Source organism: Poromitra crassiceps (genome assembly GCF_964638095.1).
Source record: "Poromitra crassiceps genome assembly, contig: HAP1_SCAFFOLD_587, whole genome shotgun sequence".
Lineage (NCBI taxonomy): Eukaryota > Metazoa > Chordata > Actinopteri > Beryciformes > Melamphaidae > Poromitra > Poromitra crassiceps.
The window spans coordinates 53,162-78,521 of record NW_028151821.1 but is presented as its reverse complement, the minus strand read 5'-3'; the positions used below and the strand labels follow the sequence as shown (position 1 = coordinate 78,521).

Genomic DNA, 25,360 nt, shown 5'->3' with positions numbered 1-25,360 from the left:
GCTGCTGTTCATGTCATCACCTCATTCATCAACTCTGGTGTCAAATATCCGCAATCAACCTCCAGAGACACATTTCAGGCAAATTGTCTCTGCCAGAGTGCTGTGGACGAGGCCAGAAATGGAAAGCAGGCCTTGTTCCTCCGTTTCCTCCTGGGTCTTTCACTGCAGACCAATCAGACTCTCCTGCTAGAGACAGGCTTGCTGACACAGACACAAAGTAGCTCACAGACCAATCAGGAAACAGTCCAGGAGAATCTGCCTCCGCCTCGCAAAAGCATCAATCTGATCCACTGCCTGAATGAGCTAGTGGAGAAGTTCCAACCAGGGGCGGACTGGGATCATAATTCAGGCCGGGCATTAGATGCCAAGCAGGCCAGGCCGATACGGGCCGACGCGCGGGCCGACGACACTGACTTCCGGTGGCATGGATTGAACACGCCACGCTTGCGCCGCGGCACCCAGCTCTCCCATAAATTACTAATATTCTCGTAAATTACTATCTTTTGAAGTTGCAGTCGCTGTGTTTCTACTTTATAACTCTAGCGTCACAAGTTGGTGATGAGCAGATTATCTTGTTTGCATGCCGGCAACAAGTACACGGTCACTGACCAAACTAACAATGGACAACGCGGAGCTTGCAAAACTGATTAGATCAATTGTTCGTGAAGAAATTACCGGTGGTCTCGCCTCAAATCTCAAGCCCATCAAAGACACATTAGATAAACTACAAGAAAATGTGTCAAGCTGCCTGAACAAAGTTGAAACGCTTGAAGCTGCCGCAAATGACACCGAAACTAGGCTCACAGCGCTGGAAAAAGAAAATGGAGCTCTTGTAACAGAAGTTGCAAAGCTGAAAAAGAAAACAGATGCCCTCGAGAATCACAGTAGGAAGTTTAACCTACGAATAATTGGACTACCGAATGGAATCGAGGCAGGCAACCCAACGGCTTTTGTGACCAAACTCCTACATGAGCTTTTTGGTGAGGAAACCCTCAGCCCTCCACCATTGATAAATATCGCGCATTGTATCGGCCCGGAGGTCCTGGACAAGACGAGGAGCAGAACCATGATTGCAAGAATCCACAGCTTCGGGGTGAGACAGACAATTCTGCGTCTGGCTGCAGAAAGAGGGAAGCAAGGGCTCTTCTACCAAGGGCAGAAGATACTGTAAGCATATATCCTGATATGACAGCGGAACAACGCGAGCAACAAGCAGCCTTCACTGAAGTCCGACAAGCCCTCAGGAAAACTACGTTACGTTACGGGGTGGTCCATCCTGCCAAGATGCTTATTACTTTTAAGAACAAAACTCACTCTTTCACCGACGCAGCTAAGGCAATGGAGTTCTATAAAAAGGAGATAGAGCCGACGCTATAGAGGAATCTGCCACAGCCCCTGCGATGCAATGTGTGGGAAGAAATTGAGAGCGCCATTATAACAAGCCTTAGTGACGGAGAGAACTGCGCTATAACTTTGCAGATGCAACATTTAACAGGTATGGATTAGCTACACCATGCTGCATGCATAACAGCAACGCATCATAAAGCCTAACGTCACTCACACTGGCTTGACAGAGAACATACAAGACTGAATTCATATCGACTATCGCTCCCTGGCCTGGAGTAATACCTGACTGTGAGATGGAGCTAATGATTTTATTTTATTTATTATTATTTTTCACCCCTCTTTCTGTCTCCTTCTACCATTCGGCTGGTTGTTTATTCGTCTCATATAACCTATTTTACATCCTTGTTTTAGGTTAATTTTACTCAAGCCAGAAGCTATAAACTTCCCTTATGTGTAAAATGGGAGAGCACCTGAGGGGGGTGCCGTCAAGTGTTATTTTTGTTTCTTTTCATGGTACTGCTTTGCAAGGAGAAGCAAAGTACAGGAAGTCAGAGAGAGGTCTTCTTTTCTTTTCAATATATTCTAACCTACTATATACGATTTATTGCCTCTCTCGGGGTTTTGTTGGGAGGGTTGGGGAGGAGGGGGGATGAGAGCTGCAACCGGGAACCCTTTCTTTCATTTTCTATCTACTTTATAGTTGCAAAGGGGATGAGGGTGGGCTCCAGGTACACTGTTTAATTTTACTGATTAAGATGTACATACTTTCATATATAATAAAAAAAAAAAAAAAAAAGTGAACCATATGTTTTTACATTATGGCTAATCTAACCACTCTCTCATGGAAAGTACGAGGCCTTAATACAGATATCAAGATTGCTGCCTCCCTTGATATTATTGGCAGAAAAAGGGCAGACATTGTGATGCTTCAGGAAACTCATGTGATGGAAAAAGATATAAATAAGATCAAAAATAATAATTATAGAGTTGTTGCCTCATCTTCTGCTAATAATAAAGCTAAGGGAGTTATCATACTCATGCGCAATAACTTAAAATTCCATATTGTTGATAAAGGGAATGATCAAGATGGGAGAATTGCCTTTCTGAAAGGAACTTTTGCAGGTGAGAAGATTGCAATTATTACTTGTTATGCACCCAACTCGTACGAATCTAGATTTTTCTGCTTGCTATCAAACATTATAACAAATATGACTGGTTATCAGATAATTTTAGGGGGTGACATGAACGCTGTCCTTGATCATTCTCTAGACCGATCCCATTGCACCCAATTTACTTCTTCAGCTGATTCTGCTTTAAAGAAACTGATATTTAATTTTTCGCTGGTTGACATCTGGAGACTTAAGCACCATGCAAGGAGAGAATATACTTTCTTTTCTGCTAGACATCAAACTTTTTCAAGAATAGATTATATTTTTATTTCCTCTAGAATGTCTCTTTTTGTACAGAAATCTGAAATTCAACATATGTCCATGTCTGACCATCATGCAAATCTGTGCATTCTTGTTTTCCCTAATATTCCAGCAAGGGCCAGTAGATGGCGACTCAATCTGACATTGCTGCAAAACAAAGAGTACAGTGACCAATTTAAAGCTGGTTTTCAAGAATTTATTTCAATTAATAAGAACTCAGTCAAAGACATCCGTTTCTTGTGGAGTGCAATTAAGGGATATATTCGTAATACATCAATAGCATTTTCATCTGGTCTGAGTAAAACACAACTTAAAGCCATTACTGATTTGGAGACTACTCAATCAGCATTAATTATCCAACAGCAAAATCAATATGATGCAGATAGGCAAAAGGTATTATCTAATATCGAATCAGAGTTAAAAGTGCTAAATCAAAAACGTGGAGAATTCCTAGTGCATAGAGCTAGGCAATCCAGTTACCTAGACGGTAGCAGTCCAAGCTTTTTGCTGGCAAGTAAAATTCGGATGAATGAACGATTAGCTGACATTCCGACTATAATGAGCAATGACGGTATCTTACTTAATGACCCACTTCTAATTAGTCGTGAATTTCAGCTCTTCTATAAAACCTTATACACATCTGAATTTGATGCACCAACAAAGGAATTGGAAAACTTTTTTTCTGGCTTGAATCTACCTAAACTTACAGCCAGTGACATGATCTTTCTGGACTCTCCTATAACATTACAAGAACTATATGACTCTTTAAAACTTATGAAACAAGGAAAATCACCAGGATGGGATGGCCTCCCTCCAGAATTTTATTTGTATTTTTGGGACGACCTTGGCCCATTGCTGTTGGATATGATATATACTGCTATTACTCAAGGGGTTTCCATAGAGACGTAAATACTGCCATTATTTCATTGTTATATAAGAAAGGAAAAGACCCACTTTATGTTCTAGTTATAGACCCTTATCACTTATAAATACAGACATTAAACTATATGCCAAGGTATTATCCCGTCGACTTGAGTCAGTACTATCAACAGTAGTACATTCTGACCAAACGGGTTTTGTGAAACATAGGTTATCATCTGATAATATCCGCCGTCTTCTCCATATTGTCCATGGTGCATCCAATCAGCAGTCGCCTTGTGCAGTGATGTCAGTCGACGCTGAAAAAGCGTTCGACAGGCTTGAATGGCCTTATCTTTGGTGCACAATGAATAATATGGGATTCGGTGATACTTTTATGAAAATGTTAAAAATATTGTATCATAATCCTACGGCCATGGTTCTAACAGGTAGTCAGTGTTCTCCACAATTCCCTATTGCACGTGGCACAAGACAGAGTTGTCCCGCCTCTGCACATTTATTTGCAATTTCCCTCGAACCATTAGCCCAAAAAATTAGATTATCTGAGGCAGCGAAACCAATAATAATTAATCATTCACATCATAAAATTTCTTTATACGCTGACGATGTATTATGTTTCATGGACCAAGTTCCTACAACACTCCCAGTGGTCCTGGATTTATTTACAAAATTTAGTGCAATATCCGGCTATAAAATTAATCTTACTAAGTCACTAATACTACCCTTGAATGCAGCAATGGCAGATTTGGATATACGTACAGAGATTCCGATTGTACAAAACTTTAGATACCTGGGAATAGATATACACCCATCTTTAGAGAGAATTATAACTCAAAACTATAGAAGTTTGCTCAACTCTATAAAGGCGATTATGGACAAATGGGCCAATTTAACTTTATCCTTGGCTGAACGTATCTCAATAGTGAAAATGAATATTCTGCCAAGAGTAAACTTTTTCGCCAGTATGCTTCCACTGTCACCACCTGTTAGATTTTGGGACAAACTTCAAGGCTGTGTTTCAAAATACATTTGGAAAGATCAGTTCCCTAGAATTAGAACAACTATATTACAGCATGATAGAATGTCTGGAGGTCTAAATGTGCCAAACTTTGAAATGTACTACTATGCCTTCATGCTTCGCCCTTTAAAGAATTGGTTCAATAATAATTCTAAGGTGTCGTGGGTAGAGATTGAAAAACAAATAGTGTCACCACTTCTACTTAAAGATGTACTGTTTTCTGATTTATCTGACCACTACTGTCTCGAACATTTTGGTCCAATTGTCGCTCACTCTATTCATATATGGAATTGTGTAGAAAAGCTTGGTGATTGGGGATCGATCTGGCACCTCGATACGCCAATATTCAGGAATAACCACTTGAACATTGGGGAGAAACCCATCTATTTCCCACAGTGGCAGAATCAAGGGATTCATACTTTACCGGATGTCATGAATGATGAAGGATTAAAGTCCTTCCTAGAGTTAAAAAGAGATTTTAATTTGCCTGGCTCATCTTTTTTTTTCTATTTGCAACTCCGGACGGCTATGCGCACCTATGGTGTGCCATGGAATCAGCCTCTCAAAATGCACCCAATGGTGGAAATGCTTAAAACACCCAAACCTGGGGTGGGTTTTGTGTCGCATGTATATAAAAAGATACAACACAATACCCAAAGCTATATGGGAATTGTTAAAGTCTGGAACATTGATTTGAAAGATTATGGACTGATAATAGACTGGAAAAGAGTATGGAGAAACATCTCTGCCACATCCCGCAATTATAATAATCAACTGTTACATTATAAAATGATTCATAGATTCTATCTATCACCTAGAAAGTGTTGCCAATTACAGATAACTACAACCCCTTTTTGCTTGCTATGTTCACAAAAGTCAATTGGCACCTATATCCATATGTTTTGGGAATGCTCAGGTGTAAGATCATTTTGGGTACAGATTGCACTGATTTTATCAGTTATTATTGGCTCTAAAATACCCTGTTTACCCAATGTTATGTTGTTAAATGATGATTCCTCCATCAATATGTCTGGTAAAACCAAGCAAATATTTTGCTCTGGCCTTACAGCTGCAAAGAAGATTCTGGTAATGAGATGGAAACCACCTCATGTCCTTAAAGTAGATCAGTGGATGTCTTTATTTCATAGTACTCTTGTTTTAGAATCATCCATAGCGAGGGTAAATGGTGCAAAAAGGGAAACAATTGAAGCTCTTACAGATGCAATCGAATTAGTAAAACGATATAGCCTACGTCGAGTGGTGTAAAGTGTATCATATTGTATAGCGTGCTTGCATGCAGGTGTATACAGTATCTACACTGTATATGTGATTGTATGTATGCTCTTTTATATGTTTTGGTGTGTACAGGAGATGGTGAATAGGGAAGGGGAATGAAAGCAGCCAACATGTCAATGTGAATGTTATGTCTATAATGTCATAATAAAAATTTGGTCATAAAAAATAATTCAGACCGGGCATTAGATGCCAAGCAGGCCAGGCCGATATGGGCCGACGTGCGTGCCGCGTCGGCGAAAAATTTGGGCCGTTTGAAGCCCAATTTGGGCCGTTTGAAGCCCAATTTGGGCCGTTTGAAGCCAGATTTGGGCCGTTTGAAGCCCAATTTGGGTCATTTAAAGCCAGATTTGGGCCGTTTGAAGCCCGATTTGGGCCTTTTGAAACCCAATTTGGGCCGTTTGAAGCCCAATTTGGGCCAAGTCCAATTTTACAATGAGATGCACCCACTTTAAACCTGAATAAAGTAATAAAACCACTAGTAAACCAGTAGGCAGCGCCTGGCCTGCTGTTCAGTGAGTGGCCTGGCCTGGCCTGCAAAAAAAAAAAAAAAAAATTGGCAGGCCAAGCCAGGCCACCGGGCATTTGCCCGACGTGCCCGATTATGCAGTCCGCCCCTGGTTCCAACGCTTCCTGTGTTGTCTCTACTCTCCGTGGTCAGGTCTAGGTAATTATCTGAGAAAGATGCTCGTGAGGAAATGCTCTTCTCCTGCTGCACAGGAGGCTCTTTGGAGGCTGCTGTGGTCAACAAATCCAATAAAGCTGTGTAAGGGCATAGAAAACTAGAGAGATTCAATATGACATATTTTATACAGAAGAGGAGAGAATATATATGTATGTATGCATACATATATACATACATACACACACATATATATATATATATACATATACACATATATATATACGCACATATATATACACACATACACACATATTTACACACACACACACACACATATATCTATATATAGATATCTATGGTAACGCTTTATATTAAGGTTCTATTAATAAGCGTTAATTAATAGGTAATGAGGATCCACACGGGAGAGAGACCATTTAAATGCTCAGTCTGTGATAAAGCTTTTAATCGAAGTGACCACTTGAAGATACACAATACACATGGTAGTCCACACACGAGAGAAACAATTTAGGTGTTTAGTGTGTGGTCAAAGTTTTGGTCTTAAAAGCCAAATGACCAAACGCAGGATGATCCACACGGCAGAGAAGCCATTTACATGTTCAGTCTGTGGCAAAAGTGTTGGTTTCCAGCGACACTCACTCCTTAACCATAACCATCTCTTTAGCTTAATGAATTCAGGTCTTTATACAAAATTGTAAAAGCTTGGAAAAGGCTTTATTTTTTGAAAAAAAAAAAAAAAAAGTACAATGTAAGAAGATAAATGATGTATGATGGTGTATAACATGTGACATGTCCTGCATAACATGTATGTATCCTGTTAAAAAAAATGCCCATCCTATAGTCTATAGTATGTAACATAATGACTGAATTGCTCTGGATTGGAGAATTAAATACTTCAAATGTATGATGATACTGTATAGGATATTTCCTCTATTTTGAGTCATATTTTTGGTCAATATCATTTCCAATGATTTTCACCCTCACTCACACGTCCATTAAGGATTAGAGGTATTGAGCACCACCTAGTGATACTTGTGCACCATTACATCATGCTGCTAAAGTCGTTCAACCATCAAAGCTTGGTATGATGCACAATTGTTATTACTGTAATGCATTGGTACTCAACCTTTTCCCTACTCAAGAGCCAGAATCCCAAAAAGTCCCTTTCCTCCCATTATTTATTCTTAGATGTTTATTTATTGATTTATTAAAAGAGCCACAACTACCCATAAAGGAGCCACATGTGGCTCGAGAGCCTCAGGTTGAGTATCACTGCTGTAGTGGATTGACATAGAATGTGAAGGAGACCCAAGACAAGATGCTCAGTGATGTACAAAGTTTTATTATTGAAGAAGAAGAAGAAGAAAGTGTATGCAGTTACATGACGGTGTCGAACTCAAAACTACTGTATCATGTAAAACCTTAAAGGTCTTTCTTTGGGTTGTAGAAAACATGCCAGCAAGCCTTTTCTTCCCCTCTTTTCAGAAAAATATGGATTGAGTCTGTGAAATGAATAGCCTCTATCAAAGGATGATTCCTTACTTTTCGTGTTGAAATTTCATTTTAGGTTCAGGTGGTTCTTTGGAGTGAGAGCAGTTTGAAGAGTGGGCGAATGCAAAATCAAACGATCGAGGAAGGTTTGGAGCTATTGAAGGCTTCCTAATTTTAAAGTTATTAATGATTTTGTGGCGATCATTTGCTGAGACCCAAACGATGCATTCAAGTGTTACCTAGTCTGACTCACTGGAAGCGGGCAAGCAAGCAGTATAAGCAAGCAAGCAGTATAAGCTCTGCCATTGGCTGCGACCATTTCAGTCAGAGTGGAAGGGAAATCCTTTTCTGCTCCCTGCGTGTCGCTCTCAAATGCTTCCCCCGCTGTGAAACAACAACAACGCTAGTTTGCTAGACGCAGAAAATGGCAAGTTCTGACGAAGATTTGGATTGTGCAATAAAGCAGGCTTGCTTGGTATTTCCGGTGGATGGTTGTAAAGATAACAGAGCCTTTTTTCCCGCTAGACCACCAGACGAGAGTAAGAGGAGCCAGACTCTCTCCTGCGCTGGTACAGTACAGCCGCGCGAAACTGAGTGTGTCAAGCCTAACTTAAACTACTCTCAGGGCCGAGGAACCATCTAAACATTTGAAAGATGCATTATTATTATTTAATTTGAGACTCGCACTGTTTTCACAAAATGCTATTAACTAAAATGATAATTCAGATAGCTGTAACACTTAAATTAAGGCCATGTTAATTGATATTTGCAGAGGATGGTTCATCTCGATGGCATTGTAATGCATTTCTTCATTGAGCTTTTATCAAGTTTGTTCTGTTCCCCCGCCCCCCCCTCCGTTTTCTCCACAATTGTACCAATTCCCCCTGCTGTCCTGGTCGTTGCTCCACCTCCTCTGCGGAGAGTTGTAGAATAGCACATGCTTCCTCCGATAGGCCCTTCTTTTCACCGGACAACGAGGAGGTAACGCATGGGAGGATCACGCTATTCCTCCCCCCGGTTCCCCTCCCCCCGAAACAGGCACCCTGACCGACCAGAGGAGGCACTAGCACAGCAACCAGGACTGTCAGGACACATACCCTTAAATCCGGCTTCCCACCCACCCGGCGCAGACACGGCCAATTGTGCCTGTATGGACGCCCGACCAAGCCGGGAGGTAACACGGGAGCTCGAACCTGCAACCCTGGTGTTAGTAGGCAGGGAATCTAGCGCTGCACTACCCGGACGCGCGCACTTTACCCAGTCTAACCTTGAGAGTACAAAAAGTAGGTGAGCTGTAGTCTCTATGTGAAGCCATGTTTTGTTGCCAGGTTGCGTTAAATATCAGCCTTTGTATTGGCACTGTACATGATGTGAAGACATGTTTTGCCTGGAAAAATGATTGAATGATTGAAATCAGCATGTTGCATTTACATGATTGGAGTTCAAGCAAGCCCAATAATCAAAATAACATATTCTTGCTTGAAACCAGTCATGCGTGCATTTTTTCTCCTTTGAAGTACCACCGTATATATACTGTATGTCTGTGCAGACGAAAAATCCGCATGGACTTTTTCTGCTGAATTTCCGTTGCTGTTGTTTGGTTTGTAGCCTACTTGACACAGTTCTTAAATCAACCGTTTAACATGCCATGCAGGAGGTTCACTGGTTTATCGATGGGAAAATATCTGCAATATTTTGAAGAAAATGTTTTTTTTTGCAGTATTCAATCAAACACCAGGCTGAATTAATGATGCTGAAAAACACCATATTCTTTTTCTTTCTTTTCCTCTTTTTTTTTCCCCTCTGCAAGAATCTAATCGATTATCATAAACTATGGTTTTGGCATCATAACACCTCAAGTCATTCAAAGGTATAGACGTTATGGAGACGCTAGGCTAACCGTGTGGGGGGCATCTGATCAATGCATTGATAACTCCCACATGTGTTCTGAAAGTTCAAGTGGTGAGTGTTTAACATAACAGGTGCTGGGATGCACTCGCCACACTGACAAAATAAAGTTCAAGAATTATGTTCAATGCAAAAATAATTTGCCATACATCCAAGAACTTTTCGTCACTAGTAAATACAACAGAACATGTTTCCAACCACGTCAAGATGTCCCTAAAGCTTCTGATGACTTGATCTTGATAGATATGTATCTGAACTGTCACAGCAAAAACAAAAAAGGTGTTGATGATGATTAATTTGAGAACATATTTTTTACTATCCACTTAAGTGAGCTATCTCAGCTATGTAATAGCATTATGAGAAACAATAGTGACTCCGTTTGGCTATGGAGTATCAGTCTGATGCATTGGCGAGCCAAACCATCAGCTCCTTTGACAACAAGCCAGGTGGAGCAGGTGGTCAGTCTTGACCTACTTGAGTCCTGGCCATCCCCTCTCTCCAGAGGCAGCCTCTCCGGAGAAGGACAGAGGCGAGGGAGTGTACAGGTCGGAGTCCGTGTCTGACTCGCCCTCTGCGATGAAGGGTCTGACCCTGGCACAGAGTGAAGGTCCGTCGGCGGCCGCGGCTTCGTTCCCCGCCGCGTGCCCCGTCCCCCTTCCTCCGGGGCCTGCGAAGAAGGAAGGGCCGAAGAAGTCCTCTTTGGCCTGGGAGACGCTGAAGCCGCTGAAGGAGCGCTCCAGCTCCTCGTGGTCCACGGAGGGGATGGAGAGCGACGTGTCGCTCTCCACGGCCACCGTGGCCTCGCGCTGGCCCCTCTGCCTCCTGTGGCGCCTCCTGCTCTGGGAGCCGCTGTCGCCGCGCTGGCCGCTGCCGGAGGAGGAGCGGTCGTGGAGCGGCGGGGGCGGCAGGCGGAACGGGGTGGGGGAATGCTGCTCGCCGCTGCCCCCGACGGGCGAGGGCGTGTTGGCCACGCTGCTGTTCCAGGCCGGCTGGCTGAGCGGGTGCTGCAGCTGCTGCTGCCAGGAGGTGGCGTGCCGGCCGTGGCTGCCGGAAGGGGTGCCCGCCGAGCCGGCCACGGACACGCCCAGCAAGGGGTCTTTCTCCACGGAGCCCTCTGAGCGCACCACCTCCACGGCCGAGCAGCTCTTCACCTCCTTCTCCTCTTTCACCTCCTGCTTCTCCTCCCTGGTCTCCTCGGGGCTGTGGTAGGGCGGGGCAGGATAGGGCTCTTTGGAGTTGAAGAAGGCCTCCGTCTCCGAGCGGGGGATGCCCATGCGCTGCACGTACACATTGACTAGGAAATCTAGTTTCCTGTCCATACAGCCCACCTGCAGGGAAAACAAGCCGCAGAATGAAAACACACTGCTTGTCAGGAAAAGTAAATCACAGACACTAAATCTAATGTTTTGACATCGGTGTAACTATATGAACCAACTTAAAGTGATGTTGAACGTCAGTAGGTGGCGCTATGGCTATGCACGTGTCCGGAATTCTGCACTAGAGACTCCGACGGGTTCCCGGCAGCACACTCCCCAAGTTTGAAGTTGATCGGATGAAGGGATCTCAAGATACACCGCTTTTTGTGTTGCCAGTAGGTGGTGCTATGACTACTACAAACTATTCATCATTCATCTAGTTTGACAGTTATTGAGAGTTGATTTGAGTTAATGAGTTATTAAAGTTAGTGTGGACCAGTGATCCACACTTTAACACTCAATAACTGTCAAATTAAATGACAGACTTCAAAACCGTTTACAGTTTTCTGATATACTACTGATGTTCTAATGATACAAAGCTGGTTGAAAATGGGCGGAGTGTTCCTTTAATGTTTTTTTTTTTTTTTTTTTGCTAACAAAGTTCAACATCACCTCAAAGGACTTCCATCCACCATAGAGAAGCACATTATTCTACGACCCTTGTGTTGGTAGGCAGGGACTACCTGGATGCCCGAGAGAAGCACATTCTCACCTGTTTTTCCACTTTCACCAGACGGCCCATCATGCTCTGGTCATCGGGAGTCTCTCCTTCAGCTTTAGGACCCTTACCAACTATCTGGTCAACTCTAGCATGTGAGAAAGGCAATATCTGAGGTTTAAAAAACACTGTCCTCGCACATCAGATTACAGCGTAATTACTCCAGAGTTACCGTGGCATCGATTGTGCTAAAGGTGTACCAGCACAGTACGTAATAATACCGTACATATAAGTACAGGGAACACGATGTGAAGTTATGGAATATGGTGGTAACAATTCAGGAACTTACAAAGAACGGTTATTTTTTAACTACCTGGTACCTATTATATTATTACGGGGTGTGCATGACGCACGATCTATGTAGCACCTACTGAGCAATAATCTGGAAGTTTGGGAGGAACTTGGAGAGAACTTATACAGTAGTTATTATTGAACTACTCAGAAGGTCCTGGGTTCGATGCCTGCTTGGGACGACGTTGACACTAGGGGTACTGTATGTCTCCCCATGCGTTCGGTGCCTGCTGTTGCCCAGGTGGGTTATCTCGTGGCCTGTCTGTGTGGAGAGTTTGCATGTTCTCCCCGTGCTCCCCTGGTTCCTCCATACAGTATATAACCCCCCCACTAAAAACATGCAGAAGATCGTCGTCTGACCAGCGGCAGGTTGGAAGAAGTTCACTGCAGCTGCCCACCGCTCGTGCCCTGATCGTGGAGGAGGACTAGCCAGGATGGGTCAAACACAGAAGACACATTTCATGGTGCCTCAATCTGCATGGATGTGTGTTTGTGACTAATAACGACGGGGGTCTGTCCCTCCGATTATGTCAGGGAACAGTATGACCATCAAACTGAGCACAAACCTGGACCTTTCATTGACCTCATGCATTACGTTACGTAACTGGAATGGTACATTATAGGTACTGTACTGGTACACTGTTAGTACAAAAGATGACATTAACTCCGGAGTAATCACGCTGTACATTGTGAGAGAAAGTAATATTTCTCAATATACAAAGTTAAAAAATACATAAAAAATTCTTGAATAAATGGAATAATGGCTCAACACTTTCTGAGAGGAAATCGAGGATTTCCTGACTAAAGCGTTGATTTATGATGTGCAGGTGAAGCAGTGTGGATGATGCATGCTTTATGTGATCAAGCATCATTCGTCATCAAAACAGAAAGACAAACAAAAAACCCACACTGTTAATTAATGAATTAATTAATTAGGGGACATGTTGTCAAAGTCAAATGCGCCACATGCTTTCGTTATGTTTCATGCTTCATTTCCATTGCAATCCTATGGGGGGAGCTCTCCCTCTCCAAAATGAGAGCAAGCATACAGTCGTCTAGCTGCTGTCAAACCCCTGTTGAGTGCGGCGCTACATGCAGCTCATTAGCACAAGTGTTTGGGACATCGTCACATCTATCACACTATGGCTGTGTATGAAACGCAAGGAACCTGTCTATCTCCTGGCTACCTCAGTAGGTACATGTACCTGCTTAATGAGGTACCTGCTTAATGAGGTACCTCCTAATGAGGTACCTACTTTGAATGTAGGAGGCCATTTACACCTGGCACTAACATGCATTTGCTGTGATCAGATTGCAATCGGATAGTGCTCGACCACATTAGCCTGATTTCATTTTTACACCTGGCGTTGGCATGCGTTTTGGGTGATCAGATTGCAATCTGATTGCAATGTGGTCACAATGCGTCCCTGACCACCTCCGGAGGTGGTTTGCCCGATCAGATCGCAATCCGTCTTCAATGTGTCTTGGGGGACGTTTACACCTGTACTTTCAAGTGGTCAGTGACGTTAGACTACGGTCTGTCTAGCTGTCAACTCGAGGCTCACGTCAAAGTATTTTTCTTTTTCTTTTTTAACCCATTGATACCTGATGCAGCATTTGTGTGTATATTCCTCATTTGTGTGTGTATCCCTTTAAGACCAATCTTAAAGGGATACACACACAAATGAGGGATATACACACAAATGCTGCATCAGGTATCAATGGGTTAAGATTAGGCTATTTTGGGGGGGCATTTTTGCCTTTAATCGACAGGAAAGTAGGCAGACATGCGGCAAAGGACCACAGATCGGATTCGAACCCAGGTCGGGCCGCGCGAAGGACCGAGCCACCGGGACAGTATATTTCAAGCTTAGCTCGACTTGCCTAGCTAATAGCCTGACATCGCCAGACGCAAATGCAATCTGCGAGAGCAGAACATGAGCTTGCAGTTTCGTCAGAATCCCAGGCTACTAGCTAGCATAGCAGTGTCCCGATTCCACTCAGTTGATGCTTCCCCCCTACTTTCAGTCAAAAGTAACTTTCCTGACGCCGTACAAACAACTGACCGGACTAAAGTGAAACGTTTGATGTTGTTTGAAGAAAGAAAAATGATAGATGTTTGTTATTTTAGCTAACGTTGTTTCATTTTCTTCTGTAGTGAGAGCTTTTGGCTGCCGCCATTCAAACGGAAGTTTGGGGGCATTGGGGCTACTGTAGTTTCGTTCTTCTTCGTCGGTTAGCAGGGTCACAAGGTGTTATGGGATATCCTACCCCACCTAAGGAACCTTTGCATGCTTCCTCCAAAAAAAATTGCCAAAAATATATAGGCCACCTAGAAAGATTGCAAATAATGTATCCTACCTGTTTCAGACAGCTTAAAACATAAAAAAACTTCCTAGAAATGCTACCTATTGGCTAATAGGTAGATTCCTTGCGTTTCACACAGTCTATATATTTTGCCTTTTCTCTTGAGTAGATAGCTTACTGAAAAGGGCTGTTCCATCCACATACACTATATATCCTATATCAGCCCATTTTGATTGATTTAACGTTCAAGTAGAATACAATCAGTACAATCAGAATGATTTTCACTCGGCCACGCCGTTCCCAAACCCACTTTCTTCGTTCAGAATATCCAGAAGCAGCATTAAGCAGCAAATATATGCATTCCGATTCAATGCGTCGGCTCATGAACGTCTCATTCAAAAGACATCTCAGAGATCGCTCATGTCACATGGCTTGAACTCAAAAGGGGTTGTGTCAATCAAAACAATAGGGGGCAGCATGGTACCGCTTCAACATTGGCACTATGAGGTAAGTAGCATAATGCTGGTAACATGGTTGTTATATAGAGGTGCAGTCTATTGACCTAACCTAGGACCTTCAGTGGACTTCTTATGGCGAGGTGTTGATGGGGGAGGGGGCCCCACAATCATATCTATCCTGGCGAGGCACACAGAGACGATATGAGTGCAATGCAAATTGAAGCAACAACGCGTGGAATCACATCAACTATGGAAAACCAATATACATATATATACGGTACATATAATATAAATCAATATATTCCACGCACATATAACATACAGTGACTCTGACTTGCTGTGTGGATGAAAGTGTATACACAAGTATGCATATCATTTGTGGGAATATAATATTATTATATAATATTATAATATTATTATTATTACTATGTTATATTCTAAAATGTATTTCTGGGGCGTACGCAGCTGGAGGATTGGATCACACATTGATATGTAGAGAAAGCTGACTGAAATTAAACAGAAGTCTGAATACAACACATGTAGTTGGACAAATGAAACGGGCAATTGAATGAAGGTGTCTCAACATGTGTGTATCCAGTGACGCCACAAACACAAACATCTAATCTCACTTGTAATTGGAAGAAACCTGAAAATGTGTAAGCCTTGATCAATTGTACGCCATACAGATCACTATGAAAAAGAATCTATACACGCTATAGATGCCTCTCAGCTGATGTTCGCACGGGTTCCAGTCACGGAGTGTTTTTGTTGCGGCGGCCATCTTTGGTCCTGAACACAGCACACACAACTTCTTAGTAGTACCTGACTGTTTAAATCTACGGGAGGACTCTCAGACCACATCCTCTTTAAACTCAAAACTACTCTTTCATACTTTGCACTACAAACCCCTCAAACGGGTCACCAATTTTACTACTTGATCACTTTAATTCAGCTTTTTGATCACTTTTGTACTTTTTGAGAAAGCACCGTTTACCTGACTTGACTTGACTTTATAATGGGAGCTTGATGGAGCCAGCCATGAGTGTGATGTCATAATTCACTTGATCGCTGACAGACTTTAAGGAATGCACTTTTCACTCAAATTCACACATTTTAAATCTGTGACAGTTCACACAACTTTAACACGACATACACACGTTATACATCGAACCCTTCAGCTACTTCTGCTCTCGCTCACAATGTTGAAATATAAGCGATGTGATGTCTCGTTTTTTCAGATATTCACATTTGTTAGACAGCAGTGGCCCACTCCATTTCCAAGTGCACAGCAAATAGAGAGACTCAAACTGGGACTCAAGGTGACCACCGCAACACAAACACTCCGTGACGTGACGCTGCGAGGCATCTAAATGATATGCACTATGGTGTTTGATGTGTAACCTCACAGATAGTGAGTGATGATGAGACACTAGTGAACACTAGTGAAAACCGGAGTGCAACAGGTGAGATATCCTAAAAAGGGGCGTGGCTCGGATACAGTGGATATAGAGGATGTTCACTTGCCTGGACTGCAGGTTCTTGATGCGAGAGAGCATGTCCAGGTGGCCGGCCGAGTACTGCTCGATCACGTCCATCACGTCGTACGGCCGCAGGCTCTCTTTGAAGCGCCGCTTTGTCACCAGGAACTTCATGATGCTGCGGGGAAGACAGCTCGCTTTGTGACAGGAAGTCACTGTTATACCTACATGATGCTGCGGGGGAAGACAGCTCGCTTTGTGACAGGAAGTCACTGTTATACCTACATGATGCTGCGGGGAAGACAGCTCGCTTTGTGACAGGAAGTCACTGTTAGACCTACATGATGCTGCGGGGAAGACAGCTCGCTTTGTGACAGGAAGTCACTGTTATACCTACATGATGCTGCGGGGAAGACAGCTCGCTTTGTGACAGGAAGTCACTGTTATACCTACATGATGCTGCGGGGAAGACAGCTCGCTTTGTGACAGGAAGTCACTGTTATACCTACATGATGCTGCGGGGGAAGACAGCTCGCTTTGTGACAGGAAGTCACTGTTATACCTACATGATGCTGCGGGGGAAGACAGCTCGCTTTGTGACAGGAAGTCACTGTTAGACCTACATGATGCTGCGGGGGAAGACAGCTCGCTTTGTGACAGGAAGTCACTGTTAGACCTACATGACGCTGCGGGGGAAGACAGCTCGCTTTGTGACAGGAAGTCACTGTTAGACCTACATGACGCTGAGGGGAAGACAGCTCGCTTTGTGACAGGAAGTCACTGTTAGACCTACATGATGCTGCGGGGAAGACAGCTCGCTTTGTGACAGGAAGTCACTGTTATACCTACATGATGCTGCGGGGAAGACAGCTCGCTTTGTGACAGGAAGTCACTGTTATACCTACATGATGCTGCGGGGGAAGACAGCTCGCTTTGTGACAGGAAGTCACTGTTATACCTACATGATGCTGCGGGGGAAGACAGCTCGCTTTGTGACAGGAAGTCACTGTTAGACCTACATGATGCTGCGGGGGAAGACAGCTCGCTTTGTGACAGGAAGTCACTGTTAGACCTACATGACGCTGCGGGGGAAGACAGCTCGCTTTGTGACAGGAAGTCACTGTTAGACCTACATGACGCTGAGGGGAAGACAGCTCGCTTTGTGACAGGAAGTCACTGTTAGACCTACATGATGCTGCGGGGAAGACAGCTCGCTTTGTGACAGGAAGTCACTGTTATACCTACATGATGCTGCGGGGAAGACAGCTCGCTTTGTGACAGGAAGTCACTGTTATACCTACATGATGCTGCGGGGAAGACAGCTCGCTTTGTGACAGGAAGTCACTGTTAGACCTACATGATGCTGTGGAGGAAGACAACTCCCTTTGTGACAGGAAGTCACTGTTATACCTACATGATGCTGCGGGGAAGACAGCTCACTTTGTGACAGGAAGTCACTGTTATACCTACATGACAGGAAGTCACTGTTAGACCTACACAATGCTGCGGGGAAGACAGCTCACTTTGTGACAGGAAGTCACTGTTAGACCTACATGAATCATGGTTACTTTGGGGTCAATCAGGAATTAACTGAAGAGTTACAATTCAACTGAGGAATTGAAATTTGGAAAAAAAACAAAAACAAATTACCTTTCAGGTATTTTGACATAACATGTGATTGTAATACATTATGACTGAATTATTTGATTACTTATTTGGTTAATAATGTTTGTTTAATAGAGTGCTTAAGTACCGCCATATATATATATATATATATATATATATATATATACATACATATACACACACACGCACATGCAAATTAATGTGTTGTCTTAGGCCAAGTGATGCTCTAAATCAGAGCTAATAAACCTTGCACAATAGATGGTCACAGCATAAAGAAAAGCCATGCACAAACCATGACCGCCTATTTGTTTCTGTACCACAAGTTCCACGGTCTAAAAAAAAAAAGCATAAAGATGGGCTAGGAAACCTAACTCTTACCAGATTGCCCTTATTGTGACCTTCAAGCCTGGTGATAACTCTTGCGTGAGAAAGTCACAGTGGCAACTCTTGTCGTCGCCTCCTGCAGGTATCTCCTCTCCCGGGAGACTGGCCTCTGCGAAGCAAAGACAAGGACACTCTTCAAGCACACGTCATCGGCCTCCACACCGCTAGCGTCCACAGCACTAAGCAAAGCACAAATTGTGTGTGTATGGCCTTTTTCAGCTTCAAGGTGCAAAATTCAATTACCAAGTTGGTTTGAAGCCAGTTAGCCAGTTTGTGAGCGTTGCATTGGTTGGGGACTGAGGGGGGGGGTTTATGTGGAACAACACAAAAGACTGGGTGCAGAATTGAAGGATAGTAGTGATCGCTTCCAGCTTTACAGAAACCTTTGATGAAAAGTACCCTCTCTTCCCGGCACCCGTTACAGTCTCTACATCAGAATCTTAGCTAGCAGGTTTAGCTGATCTGTGGGCGATACTGTGAATTGTGAAGCATATAATCGCGTACAGGCGAGAGTGTCGAGGCATTGTTGAGCAGGAATGCTACCGACAGACTCGGGTAGGGGAAGTGAGGTCTCTTCATGCAAGGGAAGCGATGCTTTTGGACATTTTAGTCTTGGGTGTCACCTTTCTATTTCCTTGGCACCACTTGACTTGAACCCACTAATTCGCTCGGCCTACCGCTGATATAACTGTAGCAAGAATGCTTATCGTGAATTGTGTTGAGTTGAGAGATGACAATAGTTACTGGTTGTTAGCTACAGTTGCATTAGCAAAAACATGCAGTTAAGACTTGCCTTCATCCAGCATGTCAACACACTCCTAGTCTCCCAATACAAAGGGTTCATGTCAAGTGAGCAAAATTCTGCGCGTCTACGCATGCATGGTTCCACCACCGGTGAAGGTGACTTGCTGTCTTTGGATTTCTCCCCCCCCCCCCCCCCCCCCATAGAAGCCAACCAACAAAATATCCCAATGTCTTACTTATTAAACCTTCAATTGCTGCAAAGAGAGAGAGAGGGGAGACATGGAAAGAGATTGGTTATGGATTCTAGCATGATGACAATGGCACACAAATCAATTCCAAACATGGGAACTTATGGAGTAACCTGGGTAAACCCAGCCCCCACGTGACCTGCTCTCAGAGTTCCCAGTCACTACTACCTTGTGACTCGTGAGCAAGGTAAGCCTGAGAGCAGGTCACTGGGGGCTGGGTTTACCCAGGCTACTTATGGACCAACGTGATGGTTTCTGGTTCATGTTTGAAAGGGCTGGTCTCTCTTCTCTCGTAAGTGTTTACATTTACTGACCATCATGATGTAACTGTAAAAATGGTGCATCTAGACATTCAAAATCTGACAGTAACTTAAAATGAAGACATGTCATGATGACGTGTCTAACCTGGAGAACTCTTCCGTCCAAAGTCTTCGTCCTGCATTTCAATCAGCACTTTAACATGCCGTGAAGCGGAGGAAGAAAAACAACTCGTGAGAATTGGTTGAGAGAGTCAAAGGAGGAAAGAAAGGCAAAGAGATGGTGAAGTAGAGAGTTATATTTTGTCGATAGTGATACAGTGGCCTGGATGATATATGGATGCAGGTGGGCTGTCGAGCAATAAATGATGTCTGGAGATCCGATCGATCGCTCGCTAACTCCTCGCCAGAATACTGAAACGCCAAACAAAGGCATTCTCGTCGTCCGTCCTCGCACGCCGGACTTCGTGCAGGAAAAACTCGAGTCGATGCTTTGCGACATTACAGTATCTGCGCGTGCACAGTCTGCAGCATGAGTGCATCGTCCAGAGACGCTCGATTGTAATTAAGTGCCGTCATCAACACCGTCCTTCTAAAAACACACTGTTAGCATGCAGCTGTTAGCATGCAGCTAACAGCACGGAGGCACATTGATTACACTTCATCCCTCCACGTCTCCCGGATTTGGAGCCGAGGAATGGATCTGGTGTCAACAAAGTGAATGCTAGAAGTCAGAGCTGCAACAATTTCATCGATTAGTTGTCAACTATTAAATTAATCGCCAAATATTTTGATGATTGATTAATCAGTTTGAGTAATAAAATGTATATATATATATATATATATATATATATATATATATATACACACACACACACACACAATTCTCTGATGACAGCTTCTTGCATGTGAATATTTTCTGGTTTCTTCACTCCTCTGTGACAGGAAACTGAATTATCTTTGGGTTGTGGACAAAACAAGAGATTTGAGGACGTCTTTTTGGGCTTTGGGGAACAATGATCGCCATTTTTTACCATTTTCTGACATCTATACCTATATATACATGTATGTATATCTCTCTCTCTCTCTCTCTCTCTCTCTCTCTCTCTCTCTATATATATATATATATATATATATATATATATAAATATATATACAGTATATATATATTAAACCCTGGTCTGTAGATACTCATGACTAAGCTGGTCAGATAGGCTACTGTAATGTAGGTGGCAATTGAAGTGTGTAATTCCCTCACCCTCTGAGTTTTGCCGCGAGGTGATGCCTCGCACTCGGAAGGCGTGCTTGGGCCCTCGGGTCTCGGAGCTCCAGCTCTTGGCCACCTTGCTGGGGCTTCCGTCGGCCCGGTCCTCTGGCCCGGGAGACGGGGCCTTCCCTTTGGCCACGGGACTCTTGGACGGACTGGGGAACACCTTGTCCTTCAAGCTGGCCTTCCGGCTACAGGGGAACCCGAGTGAGCAGGTCATAAGAAACACGTCGTCCGTGTCGTTCACCAGTTAAATAGCATTGTGAAGAACTAAATGTTCAGATTCTCCTAATGCTGCAGTGAAGGGCTAATCTTTATAGTCAATCTTACCTCGGGGCAGCAACGTAAAACGGACAACGTCCGTACAGCAGACGGTGCCGTGTCCGTGTAGGAACACATTGCGGAGCATTCAGTGGATCAGGCAAGCAGCGCGAAGCAACAAGCAAGCATGCGGGGGAGAAGGACATGTGACGCGGCGCGCCTCAAAAGGAACAGCTGTGTGGTCTCCATGCGGGGGAAGGACAGTGACACACTGCACGCCTCAAAAGGAAGAGCTCGATCTGGTGTCGCTCTATGCAAAAAGTAAAACACAAAGCGTGCGGAAAAAAGATTCACCATCGTTTTCCTCCACCTGATACACGGGAATCGTTCAAAGTATGCATGGTTAGACACTCAGCAATTATGCATCTCGACTTGCTCGTCTTCCACAGACGTTTACAGGAGCTAGTTGGGCCAAAGAAAAAGGCAGCAAGCAAATCAAACTGCATAAAGACATCACTACACAGAAACCATAAATCAAAACTGTGACTAAACAGAAACCATAAATCAACTATGACAGGGCGATTCACAAAGATGTACGCCGGAGATTTCTCGGAAATAAGGCAAAAAGGTGCGGTGTTTATTTCTATCGCGATATTTGCTTGGTAGACACATAATAGAGAGATCTACGCTATACTCTAAAACAGTGATTCTCAAAGTGGGGCTTGCCTTGGGGGACTCCCCCAGGGGTCCTTGAGGGGGTTCTAGGGGGTCCCCAGCAAAAAAAGGGGGGTCATTTACTTTCACTATAATTCCATCCATAAGTAACACAATGAATGTATGACTATTTTGGTCAATGGTTTCATACACCTTCTGTAATAAAACATCTAAAAGCAAAAATCTTATCCAATGGGGGATGGGGGGGGGGGGGTAAATCGATACACCATAGTATCGCGATATTTTGCCTGACGATATTGTATCGATATTTGGACGCCAAGTATCGATATAATTATATAATTATTTTTATTTTTATTTTTATTTTTATTTTTATTTTTTTTGCAGGCCATGCCATGCCATGCCAAGCCACCGGGCATCTGCCCGAAGCGCCCGATGTTGCAGTCCGCGCCTGCAGTGGCGTATTGAGTCCAGAGAAGCTTAATAATGTAGCCTACTGTACGTGTGGGGCAAAAACAAAACAAAACAAAAAAACACTGCGTGTTTGACTTCCGGTGAGGTCAAGGAAAAGGTAGGAAAAGGAGTTAGACAATATATCGAAATATCGCAATATTCAATATATCGCAATACTAGCATATCGCAATACCATCGTATCGTGACTCAAGTATCGTTTTAGTATCGTATCGTGGGCATCTGGTGATTCCCACCCCTATAAAACGGGGGTCCATGGTGTAATTTGTGTCAGTTTGAGAACCAGTATCAAAGAAAGATTTTTTTTTATCTAAGAATGGCCTAATTCTGTGAATCCTCTACTGGGCTTGATTTGTTCGGACGCGGGAAAAGGAACGGTGGTGGGAATGGAAGGAGACACACAGACTGAAATACTTGCAGTGCGGTTGTTAGTATCTGTGCAGCAACTATACCTAAGGCTTCTTGGGCAGCACCCACAAAGTCTGTCTTTGTGGGCATTTTCATGACTGCAGTGGTGAGAGCAGCAGCAGAGGAGACACAAGAGGGCAGAATAGCAGTGGATCACGTGAGTGCCTCCGTCCAATCAAAGAGCAGTGAAGAAGGTGTGCGCCTTTGACAAATTAAATAGCGCTGTACAGTACGTCATACTGCGATGCCAGTAACGCTTAATAATAGCCAAGTCCAACTGATTGAATGGTTTTAAATGCCTACTAATGATGGCAAACATTCATTAACACTAGAAAGACCACAGCGGTCATTTTGACCTTTTTGAAATTTATATGTGCAATAACTTTTCATTTTTAATTTAAAAAAAATACAATGCTGCTGCTACCTGACTTTTCCTAAAAGTGTCTGTATTGTCGTTTAGAATATTTTTTATATGAATTACACAAAAGGCAAAGAAAATATTTTTTTACCTAGAAAGACCATAGGCGGTCATTTTGACCACACTGAATTTCCCAGGGTTCTAGACCTATTTTGTAGTCCATGGCCCCTATCTTCCCACTGGCCTTGATGACTGATGAAAAAAAAAGTTGTTATACCATAGTTTTGAGCCCCTGTCATTCAGAGGCTGTTGCATCATCCTACCTGTGCAGTGGGTGATAAGAAAAGGTAGCGAGAGAAAACGATATCATTCTGCCCAAACTTTCACCAATCTAATCTCATCATGACATCCAGGAATAGGCTATATTTTTCTAGCCGATGCGTTTAGAACATTCTTTTCAGTTTGATCTTGCTATAGTGTAGCATATTTACATGCTTGCTGTATTTAAACTGCAGTGAGATTGGTTTGAGAAGCATAATAATATGGAATAATATATATGGAGACAGACGGGGATGAAAGAGGGAGGGGAGGGAGCTCAGAGCGCTTTGGTCGGGCTTTTCTGACCGGATTGGATCGCTCCGTGGAATGGAACATGAAAGGGACATTGTGATTCGTTTACTGCACTTCTCCAATGAGCACGTTGTGAATAATTCTACGCTTAAAAGGTGTGGTTATAATGGTTAAGGCCGCGTGTAGCGCCGACACGAAAATAGGGACAGCGCCGGTCCACGCCCACTAATATGGGCTGCGCCTGGCGCTAAGCGCTAATATAAGGCCAGTGGGACGATAGGGCCCTATATTTTCACATTTTGGTGTTGTTTTGTCTTTTTTAAATATATCTTAACACAACACACATAAATGCATTAATCTCTCAATTGGGTATTTATCATGAGAGATTATAGTTTGGAATCTAGTGGTCAAAATGACCACTTATGGTCGTTCTAGTAGTTATGGAATTCTGGTCCTTCTAGTGTTAATGATTGGTTAATAGTGAAGTAGTTGGTAGGACTACGTTCCTATAAAGTATTACTTCATTGTCAAAAATATTCACTTGGGTTCTTTTGTCAGAAACAATATAATAAAAAAAAAATGGAGAAGGCCCTTGATGTGGTCGTGAACATTCGTTCCAGCGGTGATGTTGAAAGCTACCGTATCAAAGAACAGCTTATCAGTGAATATTTAATAATGCTGGAAGTCGGCAGTCAGGCCAAAGGGAGCTGAATTCGATGGGGGCAAATGCAGCAGACCGTTCTTGAAGGAGGCACTTAGCAGACAGCAGCACATCACATCCATGTCAGACACATGGAGAGGGCGCGTCACCCTCTGACTCCTCCACTTACAGGAACCCCTCTCACACACACACGTACGTATGCATGCACACGCACACACACACACACACACACACACACACACACACACACACTCCCTCAAGAAGAGTGCCTCGGCAGCAGCTAAGAGCTTGATTGAAGAGAAGCCAAAGGGGAGGGGAAGAGTGATAGAGACCAATCAGATCACAGACCTGGGAGAGGTTTCTGTCTGAGACTCCTTCCTGTGAGGGCAACATGCGCACGCACGCACGCGCACACACACACACACACACACACACACACGCACACACACACACACACACACACACACACACACAGTGAGATGCAATGTAATTCAATAATTACATTTCACCATGCAACCGAATCGCCAGAATAAAATGTCGGCGCTGTACAGTACCTTTCTGAAATCCACAGATATACATACACAATCTCAACGTAGATTTAAAAAAAAAACTGCTGCCTTTTACGTTTCTAAAACGTGGTATTTTACATTTGTGCAAACCTACAATTTCAATTTGAAAACAACTGTAACAATTTTGGTTATGTTGACAACTTTGGTCATGTAAAACAACTCGGTTAAGGTTAGGGGAAAATAGAACGTCACTGACGGTTGAAATGCAGACTTTGGACACACTGTGACCATGACTGGGAATTGAACACGCGGCTCTCCGGTGTGAAAGGCGTTCACGCCCTCCATCCACCCCAGGCCAGCCACTATACACGCTTACTGGCCACCACGCTATTTCAATAGCTGACTAT

The 25,360-nt window shown here is 43.5% G+C and overlaps 1 protein-coding gene across 1 annotated transcript; it reads right to left on the bottom strand.

The window, feature by feature from the left end:
• Window positions 1–10,479: 10,479 nt before the first annotated feature.
• On the bottom strand, window positions 10,480–21,442 carry LOC310771395 (potassium voltage-gated channel subfamily KQT member 2-like; the record flags this gene model as incomplete). Its single annotated transcript, XM_083664017.1, has 8 exons — window positions 10,480–11,337; window positions 11,978–12,071; window positions 15,167–15,217; window positions 16,564–16,695; window positions 18,522–18,636; window positions 19,925–19,972; window positions 21,035–21,234; window positions 21,417–21,442. The coding sequence occupies 8 exons, from the start codon at window positions 21,440–21,442 to the stop codon at window positions 10,480–10,482; spliced, it is 1,524 nt and encodes a 507-aa protein (XP_083520143.1).
• Window positions 21,443–25,360: the final 3,918 nt, after the last annotated feature.